Below are 12,798 nucleotides of genomic sequence, written 5' to 3'. Positions count from 1 at the left end.
GTCTCCTTAATTTCCCCTTAAGGACTTAGTGTATTCTCAAGTGGGATAGAGGAACACTTCCATGTGACAATGTTCTCATTTTATCCTATGCCTCCAGGGTACTAGACCATTAATACTAGGGCAACCTGGAGTTTTCCTAATTTTATCATGGGAAGCACCCCAGAACCACTCCCAATCTCCAGGCTCAGCGCTTGCTTCTTTACTGCTCTTCAGTGTGGATATGGATAAAGTTGGCATTTAGTGTAAAGACATGTGGGTATCTTGCTGGTACTGTGTCTGGAATCTGAATTACTGGGAGAGGAGATGCACTTTTCAAATCTGGGTAACAGTGAGGTCACAGGCATGAGTCAGGGTCTGCCAGGGCCCTCAGCCACACTAGGGGATTAATACCTTTGTATGTGTGAAGTATATTAGGAAGGCGTGAGCCTCCGAGACCTGGGCTGCTTCCACTGCCATGTGTCTAGCTGCCCTGTGTGAGGCTAACTAGGACAGAGTAAGACTTGTAGAAGTGGCTCAGGGCTAAAACACAGGAAACTCAAAACTCAATTCTGACCCAGCTGGCGGTGACCTTGGTTAAGTCATTTGACTGTGTCAGGTCTTAGCTTTTTTTTGGGTGGGGGGGGGACTGGGGGATTAAATCAATCATACTGGATATTGCTAATGTTCCCTCTGGCTCAAAACCCTGCAGTTCTTCCCTTTGTAGTACCTGTCACTGGTTTGAGGTTGGGACCAGAATAGGTGCTTATGTTATTCCTCTACTGGTTATTACAATCACCACCTCTAGGATGCAAGCAATAATTGCCTTTCTGCCTCAGTGTGGTAGACTATGTTTTGAAATGAGCACAGCCCCCCCTTTTTTTCCCTGCTATTTTATTTTATTTTTCTTAGAGACAGAGTCTCACTGGAGAGCAGTGGCACAATTCTAGCTCACTGCAGCCTGAAATTCCTGGGCTGAAGTGATCTTCCCACCTCAGCCTCCCGAGTAGTTGAAACTACAAGTGCATGCCACCACGCCTGGCTAATTAAAAACTGTTTTTTTTTTTTTTGTTTCTGGTACAGATGGGGTCTCACTATGTTGCCCAGGCTGATCTCAAACTCCTGGCCTCAAGAGATCTTCCTGCCTTCACTTCCCTAAGTGCTGGGATTATAGGTGTAAGCCATGCAACCAGCCTTTTCCTATTATTTTTCAATTTTACGTTGGGGTGATGGGAGAACAGGGGCTGGGAGAGGTGGAGGGAAGGTGAGAGAGATGACAGTGTTAGATGCATTTGTCCTGTTGACATTAGCTAGTAAATTACTAATTAAAACACCACCATTTGGGTTCTTCTCTGATTTAAGGAAAAAAAAAAAAAAAAAAAGAACTAGGAAGCTAGTTTTAGGAACAATCTGTGTTGAGTTGAGACCACCTTTCACTCCAGTTTCTATTCAGGTTGCTATTAAGACACATCCCTGAACTAGAAGTCAAAGTTTTTCTGAAATTCCAGCCCAGATAACTAAAACATAGACTACCTGGGTTCCATTCCTTTCCTTTCCTCTTTTCTTCTTGTTTTTTGGCTATTAAGTCATTAGAGACTATCTATATATGCAAAACAAATTAGGGCAGAAAGGGAAAAATTCATGCCATTTTTTAATTAGATGCTGCACTCTGTTACTGAATGAACAGTAGCTGGCATGATCGGCAGAAGGATGAAGGCATTGCACATCTGTGCCTATCTATGAGAGAGATAATTAATTTTGGACTTTCTAGGGAGCCTGATTTGAGGAGGCTTTTCAAAAGCTCTGGCAGAAGAGCAGGCAATGGAGGGTGTGAGGTCAGTTCTTGCTTGGGGAGACCATTCTTCCTTACGATCTCATGCCTATTTTCACTAAGATGCTTGCAGAAAAACTCAGGTCAGAGGGACAGCCATGCCTCCACACCTGTGGCTGTGGCAAAGATCACATGAGGTTGGTGAATTTCCTGGAAAAATGTCCTTCCAAGGCATTTCTACTTATTTTTAAAATTTGACTCAAATGGGGTGCCTATAACCAGCCGGTTTTGGGGTGCCTGAGGAGAAAGCAGAGGACTTTTTCAATGCATGGCCTTTCCACTCACTGTTATGATCTTATGCAATTTGACTGCTTTTTGTCTAATTTTGACCTAACATCATGAAGGAAAGCTGTCCATGTTTCATTTCAAAAAGTGAGCAGAAGCATTCCGTTGAGTAGTGGTATAGATTGCTTTGTTTTTTCTCTTCTTCTGAATAAAAATAAGGTGACTTTTCTTTAAGAAAGTTCATGCTATCTCCATTTCAGCACAGTTCACGTGTGAATGCACGTGTATGTGTGTTTTACACTTTATCTGTGAATTGTCCTAGTGTGGTTTTAAATGATAACCTTGGATCAATATAATGATCAAGGCGGTTTTGGTGAATAATACTTGGTTTCTATCCTTCAAACTATTGAAAAGTGATTTTACTCCATGAAAATTCTCAATGCATCTGACTGTTGGATTCATTCTGACCGGCAGATTGGCAATTAACTTTTTTTTTTAAAGATGACCATATATCCAGGGGAAAAAATCATTAATGAGTTGAAAATGAGTTTTTAACCCGTTTCCAGTTCATTAAAGCTTTTGTGAACCCAGTCCAGCATTTATAAAAGCCAGGAGTTTGCCTCAACTGTTTAGCCCAATTATGGACCGCACTGAGCAGTCGGGATAAAAGTTCGCTGAGGGTTCATTATCTTGCACTTGAATCTCCCGGAAATTCTAATTACTGTCAGCTTATTTGGTTGCTTTTTGACTGCATTTCATAATTGCTAAAGCTTATCATATCCACAACACACAATTAGCACATAAAAAAGTTACTATATTTGGTACATAAAAATATACAACATTACACAAGAAGCACAAAACAAAAAAAGCAAACACAAGGAAGCAAACGAACCATATCAAATTATATGGGAAAGAGTTCTTCATCTTACCTATGTTTAAACTCTTTATTTCTTTATAGAAAGAAAACAGAAAGGAAAAAAGAACAAACAGTTAGCGGAAGAATTGATGATAAAGCAAACATAACATTTTTGTTTCTCGTATAAAGGGGCCCAAAAAAGGCAGTCTTTTTCTTTTTTCCCCTGTAACTGACAACTCCTGGCTCAATAGCTTGAGAAGTGCCCCTGATTTTGGACTCCTCCCAGACATTGGACAATCTGGACAAGAAAGCTTGAATTCTCTCATCAGCAATGTGACTGTCACAAGACACAGATTTCTATAGGTGAAATATGCCTCCTGACTAAGGAAGGGATGGCAAACACGTTATGTTTTGGGTGCCAACATGTGTTGACCAGTAATGGCTACTGGGAGTGTGGTGGTAGAAGGATTTTGAAGCCAAATTTAATATCAGCTATAAAGAGTACTGTGACTCACTTGTAATGTCCACTCTGAGTGTGGGAGGGAGGATGGTGACACCTGTACCACTTAGTTGCCATTAGTGCATTTCACGGTATCTCATTAGTGCATTTCATTAGTGCATCTCCCACCCAAGAGGGAGACCCTGGTCAGAGCCTACTGCAGTTGGGCAAAGGCTGTTGAACCCTGAGACTCTGAACCACTTCCTTTCCCTGCTCCATGTCACCTTCACTGTCCCCTTTTCACTTGGGGTGGGACCCCAAATATGCATTCTTTCTAAACGGTAACGTCCAATATTGCAATAAGGTCCACAATGAAATTTATAGGTAATAACATCCTCTTGGAATTGGAGTCAAAGACTCCAGTTATCATTTCTTATCAGAGAATTAGTAAAAATTTTGTTGTTGTTTTAAGAGAAGAAATATATTCAATTTCAATAGGAAAGTGGCTGAAAGTTAACGTGCCAGAGACGAGAAGATGCTAGGGTCTCAAGTAAGGAGAAGGACTCCTGTTCTCGAGGCTTCTAGGCCAAGGTGGAAGAAACCCCTAACCCCTCTTTTCCTTTCAGTTGAGGAGGAAGGCTTCAGGGAAGGGACAAAGAGAGTTTAATGCCCTGATTTCTGCTCAGGTGTAGCTCAGTCCTCTGCCGGGGGCCATCATTAGTGGTGGGTTTGCACAGGGATTACAATTTTATATTTTATTCCAATGTGTTAGTTTTTGCAAAAAAAAAAAAAAAAGTTAATTAAATGATGCTGATAACTCCTGAGCTCTGACTGACATAGTGCAATTTAAGATTCATTCTGCAAAGCCTGGTGTGTCAGGGTGGCAGCCGGGAATTCTTGCGTCTATTTTATATTGCTTAATGAAAGTGAAATGTTATCTGCCACCAGTGGTAGTCATATTTGGCTCTTAATTATTGCAATATCAATTTCACTTTTTAAAGTCAAGATTTTGTAAAAATACTGGATGGGATTTGGGTCTGCAGACCTGACCTACTTCTTTCCTAGGAACATCTGCTTTCAGTTGATTAATATAAGATCTATGTTGGAGGAAGGAGAAGGACAGGGGTGAAGGATCAAGTCGTTGGAGAGTGTAGAGCCTGAATGATCATATGAATATGAGCTTTGGAGAAAGGCTGAGGTCACTGCTATTCCAGTGCAGGATCACAGCAGGCTGGGTGCTTAGCAGGCAACAAACCAGAATAACAGCATCACCAAGTCAGTCTATGCAGCTGGGTTCAGATGTCCTACTTACAAGGGATAGGCCTAGGCTTTGTGTGCATGGTTTTAATACCACAGACTCTTTAGGTGAGCCCTTCGAGGAAAAAGTGGTGTTTCAGATGGGAGAATTGAGATGCACTGGCTCTTCTTCACACTGTAGAGTCTCAATGATGTCTCTGCGAAGCCTTCAGGGTCTCTTGTGGCATTCTCAGCCTGACTCTCAGGGCTGCCATCATGCTGTCTGGTGATTTATGTTTGTGTGCCTGTCCCCCTCACTTCTTTGTGAATAGGACATGACTCACTCATCTCTGAATTGCAGGTACTTAGTAGAAGGCCCAGGAGAGAGTTAGGGCTGGAAAAATGGGTTCTTGAGTGAAGGAAGCAAGGAATGAGGCTGCTTCCCTTAGAGAAGGGGAGATCCTGCCCTTCTCCAATCCCTCATGTTCTGCTCAGAATGACAAATCTACAATCCGTGGAGACTGTTGTCTTTTTTCATTCCAGCTCTCTCTGTGCCACATTTTCCCCTTGAGGAAGGTGGACTTGGAGTAGCCACAGGGTTGTTTTGTTGTTGTTGTTCTAACGAAAGAGAAGTTGACTTGGAGTACATTTGGTTTAGTTTCAGGAGGATGACTCATGTGGCTCGTAGTCCTTTGCACCCAGCTAAATGGTTGTTAGCCATTCTTGAATAGGAATGTCTTTCAGGAGTGCTCCTTCCCTACCATGTTGATTTGTCTAACATCATTGCAGAGAGTAAAAGGCCCCATGTAGAATTCATATTTCACTAATACAAGGACATCGATGACAAACTGGTTAATGAGCATCATTTCAAATATTATTTAGATTATTCACTCCACAGGAAAACCTGAAATGCCCAGAGATATTACAAAGGAAACTTGATAAAGATTTTCCCCAATTTTATAACTCTAATGATTTACACATCACCAATAATCAATTATGAACACAAAAGAAAGTTTTCTAATTTATCAATAATCTGAAACAAATTTTGATCAGCCCTACTAGAGGAAAGACTGAAAATTCCTCTGTCACTTCTATAGATAATGAAATTACAAAGTGACTGTGATATTAAAAGATGATCAAAGATATGCAGCCAAAAAGTATAGAAAAACGTGTATTGTGGAAGTGTTACAGGAGATAATTAATAAAAATATTAGGTTATTTGTCTGGATTTTGTGATGTTTGTGATAGAATTGGCTTTTCTAAACTTTGCAAGTTTTTGGGTTTCTTTTCTCATCCTAAATATTCCATTTCATTTCTCATTTCTTTTTCTTTTTCTTTTTTTTTTTTTTTGAGACGGAGTCTTGCTCTGTCGCCTAGGCTGGAGTGCAGTGGCGCGATCTCAGCTCACTGCAAGCTCCGCCTCCCGGGCCCACGCCATTCTCCTGCCTCAGCCTCCCAAGTAGCTGGGACCACAGGCGCCCGCCACCGCACCCGGCTAATTTTTTGTATTTTTAGTAGAGACGGGGTTTCACTGTGTTAGCCAGGATGGTCTTGATCTCCTGACCTTGTGATCCGCCTGCCTCAGCCTCCCAAAGTGCTGGGATTACAGGCGTGAGCCACTGTGCCTGGCCTCATTTCTCATTTCATATTTATAATTTTATTTTTTTCTTCTTAGGGAGAGTCTCTGAAATTGTCTTAGTGTTAGGCTTCATGAAATCTGGGTTCTACCCTTGCTAAAAAGGCTTTGAAAATAGTTCCAATCAGTCTCCAAAATTTTATGGGGACATTGTTTTTACTTTTATTCTGGATTGAGTGCTTCATGACTTTTCTTTCCTGACCCCCATTTTCAAAGCCTGACCACACAGGAAAAGCATTTCCGGTCTTTGAGTGGAACCACATAGTCTTCCCTAAGAGTCTACCTGGTCATCAAGCAGGGTCTGTCCTGGCTGAAACTCTCAGGCAGAGCTTGTCCTTGGTGACGCTTCCTTCCAATGTCTGCTGGCTCTGCCCACCTTCCCAGGCTCCCACTTTCCCCCTACCGGGTACTAACACATCTGGGTTGGACAAGTCCCTTCTCTGAAGGTCTCCTGTAATGAATGGTACCCTTGACTCCATGCTGAAAGCACCATCAAAATTTCAACATGCAGAAGCGGTTTAGTTGGAAAAAAGCATGCTTAATATCATAATATTACTTTATGTTTAAAAAATAAAAAGAATTGGAATTTCAAAAATTACGGAAAATGTGAGATTCTTATGTTCATTAAAAGGAGCTAAGCTAAAAAAAGGTAGAGAGATACTGTCCCCCATCCCATGTAATTCACTGCCTTATACTGAGGTCTAATTCCTAAGATGTTCTAAAGTTGGGGAGGGAGGAAAGATTTTTCTGTGAGAGAAATTCTCCCTATAATGTTAGTGACTGACAAATTTACTCTGCTCCGGGGGCTTAGGTTTTCCTGAGACCACTTGGAAAGGGTGGTGGGAAATGGACGAGTAAAGATGGGATATCAGGCTTTTATGGGAAAGGAGTATGAAAAATGTCCTAAATGTCCGCCTAATCAGAGCACACAGATGATAACCATTTTACCTAAGAGAAGGCTCTTTGTAGCATCAGAAGTTATTTAAGTGTATAGAACTTGTCCCTGCATGTTTTGAGACAAAGGAAGGAGGAACGGGGAAGGATAGCGAGAGAACCATGGAAACATTTCAATAGGATCCCAATTCAGAGGCTCAGCTCTGGGGTGGGTAAGCGAGATAGGGACGGGCACTGACTCCCGAAATTGAATCATTCAGCTGCCAACTCACAATGGAGAAAAGACATAAGCAAGACAGGTCTCTTCCTCCCCCTCCCTCCCTCTGCTGGTTGCTGTTTTGAAGAGGGGATTGACAGCCCTTTGTTTTCAGGTATGTAGTGGGAAGAAAAGAAGAATAAAACCAGTGTTCTTGTAAAAGCTTAACTTCTAATCGGCTCTGGGTACCTGGCTGATGAAAGTAAGAACAAGGCTAAAGGCAGTTAAAAAAATCACACAGCTGTCGAGGGAAATTGGGAGCCATATTCCGCCTCAAGCTGTCCTAATGTCACCACGTGCGCATGGCGTGACTTGCTCTGATTGGGCCCTTAGCTTGCATCATTGACGTTGTGACCTCCACAGCTTGAGAGACATAGAGTCAGGGATAACTCCAACAAGAGAGAGGAGATGGGTCTGCATTTTCTTTAATTTAAGCAACCTATCTTGAGCACCTAGTGTGGGCCAGGACCTCCTCTAGGCATTAAAGGGACAAAGATGACCAAGGGGTATGCCCTGCAGAAGTTCACATGCTTGGGCCCTAAAGACTTACACAGACATAATGACAACAAGGCATTCAGTGGCATCAACTCTAAGATCAGAGAGTGCAGTGACTCAGAGGTGGGTGAGAATGGCTTCTGCTGGGGAAATCAGGCTACATGGAAGAGGGGGCCCTGACGCTGCACCTTGCAGGTGGGTGTGATGTGGTAGATTAGGTAGGGAAGGTATTTTAAGCAGAGCAAGCAGCAAGAGTGGAGGTTTGGAGGTGGGACTGTACCAAGTGAGGGCTGATTAGCCTCTGAGCAGGAAGAATGGTGACAAAGGAGGAAGGGCCTGATGTGGAAGACTACAAGGGCCAGATGAAATACTTCCACCCTTTTTTCCTATAGGCAATGGTAAAGCACAGTGCTACCTCCACCCTGCCCTGCCTTCTCCCATGGTTCTCTGATGCACAGGGTGCCTGAGAAAAGGAGGCTTTCCTAGGATTAAAAAAACAAACAAAAACAACATCTTGGGAAGGGAATCTATATGGATGGGTAAGTCTAGGAGAAGTGATTTGTCTGATCGCCAGTTTGGCAGTGTGAAGGCTACCTGGCCTCCTCCCATGTGTCTCCTTCTTGCTCTCATTGTTCATCCTCTGGTTACCATGCCCCCTCCTCCACCCCAGGCTTGTCTCTGGATCTCCATGATGGTTGGCCTTTGGTCCTCCAGCTCAGCTTGAACTGCACTGACTTCCCCAGGTGCTACCTCTCATGCTCACATGGGTGTTTTCTGAGCCTGTGTTTCATCCCCTTTTGTACCGCAGAGCCCAGCACATGCCTGGCTCACCTCCATGCTCAATACGTGCCCACTGGATCACTGAGGCTGCAACCTCCTCAGGGTGAAGCTCTTGTTTTCTCCTCTCTTTTTACTCCTCTCAGTCCCTGGCACACTCTCAGCTCCCAAGAATGCTCAGCAGCAGTTGCTGGGGGCAGGCCACTGATATTTCTCCCAGATGGGGCCTCAGAGACTCTCAAATGCAAGTGTAACCTGCAGCTCCTTCTAGGAGAGAGGCTGAGGCTGCTTCAGAAGATGCCATCATTCACTCATTTGTCAGGCCAAAATCCTAGGCAGGGCCCTTGATTCGTTTCTGTCTTTGTTCATTCCTTATACCTGATCCATCAGCAAATCCTATCAGATTTATCTCAAAATCTAATTGGACACTAATTGGAGCACTCCTCTCTCTTCTGCTACCATTCTGGTTCAAATCACCATTGCCCCAATCCTGGACAATCGCTGCAGCTTCCCTATGGGTTTTCCTGCCTCCACTCCTGCAGTCCTACAGTCTACTCCACACACAATAGCCAGAGTCATCTTTAAAAAAAATGGAAATCAGATCATATCAATTCCACCCCACTCCCTACTTCAACCTCCATTGCTTGTTCATTGAAATACAATGTACTCTTGTCTAAGTGGTTAGTGAGACTCTGATGCATTGAGGTACCCTTCCCTGAGCTCACCACCCTTCAGCCACATTAGGCTTCTGTCAGTCCTTAAATCAGTCAGGCTACTGGCTGGTGTAGGGCTTTTGAACAACTTCTCTCTGCCTGAGTGCTTTTCCCCAGATCTCCCCATGGCTGACGTCTATCACTCAGATCCTAGCCAAACATCACCTAGTACAAGAGGTTTCTCCAACTAATTCCTCTTACGTAGCCTCCTTATCCATGTACCCTCCCTGTCCCCCAGTTCCTGTTTCTTACTCTGTTATATTTCCCCTAAAGCAATTAAGGATACTGGAGATTATTATTTTTTTATTTGCCCACATGATTTTGTCTGTGGCTCCTTATCAGAACACAAACACAACAACAGGTGCTTTTTTGACCCCACTTTTTTTTTTTTTTCTAGTCAGAAAGCCCCTGGAACATGGTATACATTCAACAAATATTTGTTGAATGAAATTTTGCCCCTTTCTTATAGATCTTATTTCTCTCTCTAATTACAGATCTCCTGAGTTGAGGGTCTGAAATCAACTTTCCTGGCAAGAGCATGTCTAAGAGCTTTTAGGGGTCAGTTTTTTCCCAGAACAGAGGGGTCTGGCCTTCAGACTTAGTAGCCAGCAATGGGCAGGAGGAATCTACCTAGGCTGGCCAGAAATTACACAGCAAAGCCTACACAGTAAAGGGAGTGCTATCCTAGTGAATGTGCAAAGACCTAGAGAATTTATAGAGAGCTAGCAGATAGAGATGCTCAATACAACATTTTGAATTAGCAAATGAACATTAGTGGTTCTCAAACTTTGATGTATGTCTACAGAGCTTCTTAAAAATAAAAGATGCCTCAGTTGTTCTCCAGTCTGGAGACTAAAAGCCTTGTCTGTAAGTCAGTTGTTGACTATTGTATCAAATCTGTGTATGGTTTTTCATAGATACACAAAGCATTTCTCTCACCTCCTTATTTGACTCTGGGCCTAAGTTTTGGATCACAAGGACTATATCTTCTCCAGAGAATCCCAAATGCGGCCCCAGTTACCCAATCAAACTCAGGAGTTATGGGGGGCAAGAGAGCAACAGAAGGTTGCCTGTATGGCCATTTACCGTAACTCCAAGATGCTGGTCACATTTCGAGAGGGAAAGATGCGTCGGATGTAATTGAAGTCACCCACATAGAGGCTCCCATCGATTCCAACAGCCAGAGCCACTGGGGCCAGCAGCTTGTTGCCTTCAGCAAGGCCGTTGCAGCTGGGACAGGAAATGCTCCGGCGGCGACCATTGCCCATGATGCTGGTGATGATGGCAGGCTGCTGGGTCAGGAACTGGTTTTCCCCAGTACCCTTGTGTAGGATTCCTGTGGGCGTTGGAGAATGGGAGGGGTTACTGAAGCCCTCTGGGGAAGACACGTGTATTGGCCAACTGGGAGGGAGGGGAAGAGAAAAATTAGGAATCTTCAGTGCTTGAGGAGCTCTCCAACTTCTTCACGATGTGGAGAGAGCTGCAGTGGGGGAGGTGGACCCCACATGCTGTGGCATTGGGTAAAATGACACTTGGGAGGATAACTAAAGAAGCTTGTAATCCCAGCTTCCTGGTAGACTGGGGCAGGAGACTACTTGAGCTTGGGAAGTTGAGGCTGCAGTGAGCTATGATGGCTCCACTCCACTACACTCTGGATGACAGAGCAAGACCCTGTTTCTATTAAAAAAATAATAAAATAAAAGGAGAAGGTAGGAAAATCTATGCATATTTTGAGCACTTGATGAAAAAATGACCAAGGGAAGGGGAGGTGTGACCACTTAAATGCTGAGAAAAGAGACAACGTTCCAGAGAAGTGGCAAGGCTATGGCTGGGAAAGAAGACGTGTTCACGTACCACTTTTAACATTGAGGATGTGGTGTTTGTCCAGGGACCAGCCACCGAGGTTGGAGGGGTCCAGCTCGAATCCCTGAAGGAGGGCTGTCCTTTTCTCCCAGAGAATTAGACTGGGACAGGTCTCATATTCAAACCCGACAGACACTGAAAGATAAACGGGGTGGGGCAGAGCGAGAGAAAAGAGAGAGTTTACTTGATTACTCCAGAGCTCTGTAGCAAGAATGAGAAGCACGTGTTCGCAGTAATACAGATTCTGTTCCAAAAACTCACTCAAAGAGGCAGGCTGATTGCTTTTCTCCTTGTGATTCTACAATATTAAATTCAGATTTCTGAGTTGAACTCAACCTTGAAACTTTACACAGTAGTACTCTGTGGGGATGGAAAGACCTTTCCAATGAACGACTGGCTTTCAAAAATGACCCTGGTGACATGGAGGGAGGAAAGGAATCATTTGAAAACCTGACACAATTCCCCTTTAGAGATGGACAGGAGACTGTTTCTCTCAGCCTGCTGTTCACGGCATGCATTTATTATATTGTGTGTCATTTATTTCCACTTACTAGGAGAAAGCCCTTTGGGATGGTACTGGCTCATTGACATGGAGATTCTGGGAGCAATAGCTTGTGTAAATTAAGACACTTGATGTGTTCACTCAGGATTCCAGAAAGTGCCAGGAGAGGCAGGCACCAGCAGGGGTACAGCCTGCCAGTTACATGGGGATTCAATGGGGAACAGAATCCAAAAGCTGTTTGTAAAAATGCTGCATTTGCCACATGGACAAATGGGAGAGAGAGGTGGAAATGAAGGACATTAGTCCTAGCTTGGCTCCAAGCTCACGCTTCCTTGGGGCTCCATTTTCCCCACGTGTAAAATGGGTTAAGTGAAGCCTCAATTTCTCAGACAGATGTGGTAAGGAGAGATGAGATGAAGCGCTGAGATGCCATACATTTTTAATTGGAACGCTGGTCTAGAAATATGAGGCATTGTTATTATTGCTATTCCTACTGCATTAAACTCTTAACTATGTGTGTCACCTTTGGGGATTCTCTGCAGCTTTAAAAAATTCCTGAGATATAGAAGTGTCAATACGAATGGGGGATGCATTTTTATCTTTAAAAAAACCCTATATATTTCCTAGCTTGTCCTCTGAAAATGCCAAGAAACAAAGGCCAAATGACCAGCCCCAGCAGCAAAGAGAATTGCTAGTGCCTGGCTTGTGGCCTTGATATATTATTTCTCATTAAAAGGAATCAGGGCTTCTGGAAGAAATGGCTGGAGTAAGAAATGAACACAATGACACCAGCCTACTTTATCATACTAGATAGCAAGGAAGGAATCAAAATCTATTAGGGTCATGTCAAAAGGATTTGGGAATGAGCTTGAAGAGGTGCCCACTGACCAAAGATGGGGCCATTTGGCCATTAGTGAGGATAATAACTTCAATGGATTGAAACATACTAGATGCGTTTCGGCCCACGAGTTCATAATGGTATTTAAGAAACATTAATTTGCCACCACTGGATGATGAATCGACTCATTATATTGAAAACTAGTAAATAAAGGGAAATAATCAAACATTTATCTATTCTTTCCTATTTGAACTGTACTTT

General features: G+C 43.3%; 1 protein-coding gene across 6 annotated transcripts in view; it reads right to left on the bottom strand.

Annotated features, from left to right (window-relative positions):
• Positions 1–12,798, bottom strand: part of TENM2 (teneurin transmembrane protein 2) — a 1,283,414-nt gene that overhangs the window by 48,650 nt on the left and 1,221,966 nt on the right. For 5 of the 6 annotated variants that reach the window (XM_003900492.5, XM_021940246.2, XM_021940241.2 and 2 more), the window contains 3 exons: positions 11,189–11,332; positions 10,421–10,670; positions 2,962–2,982 (listed from right to left, as the gene is read on the bottom strand). In XM_003900492.5, the coding sequence (XP_003900541.5) occupies positions 2,962–2,982; positions 10,421–10,670; positions 11,189–11,332 (415 nt within the window). The remainder of the gene's footprint in view (positions 1–2,961; positions 2,983–10,420; positions 10,671–11,188; positions 11,333–12,798) is intronic. The other variant, XM_021940242.2, reaches the window with a different exon arrangement.

The sequence above is a fragment of the Papio anubis genome, chromosome 5 (genome assembly GCF_008728515.1).
Source record: "Papio anubis isolate 15944 chromosome 5, Panubis1.0, whole genome shotgun sequence".
In the NCBI taxonomy this organism is placed as follows: Eukaryota; Metazoa; Chordata; class Mammalia; order Primates; family Cercopithecidae; genus Papio; species Papio anubis.
This window is presented reverse-complemented; position numbering and strand designations above follow the sequence as displayed.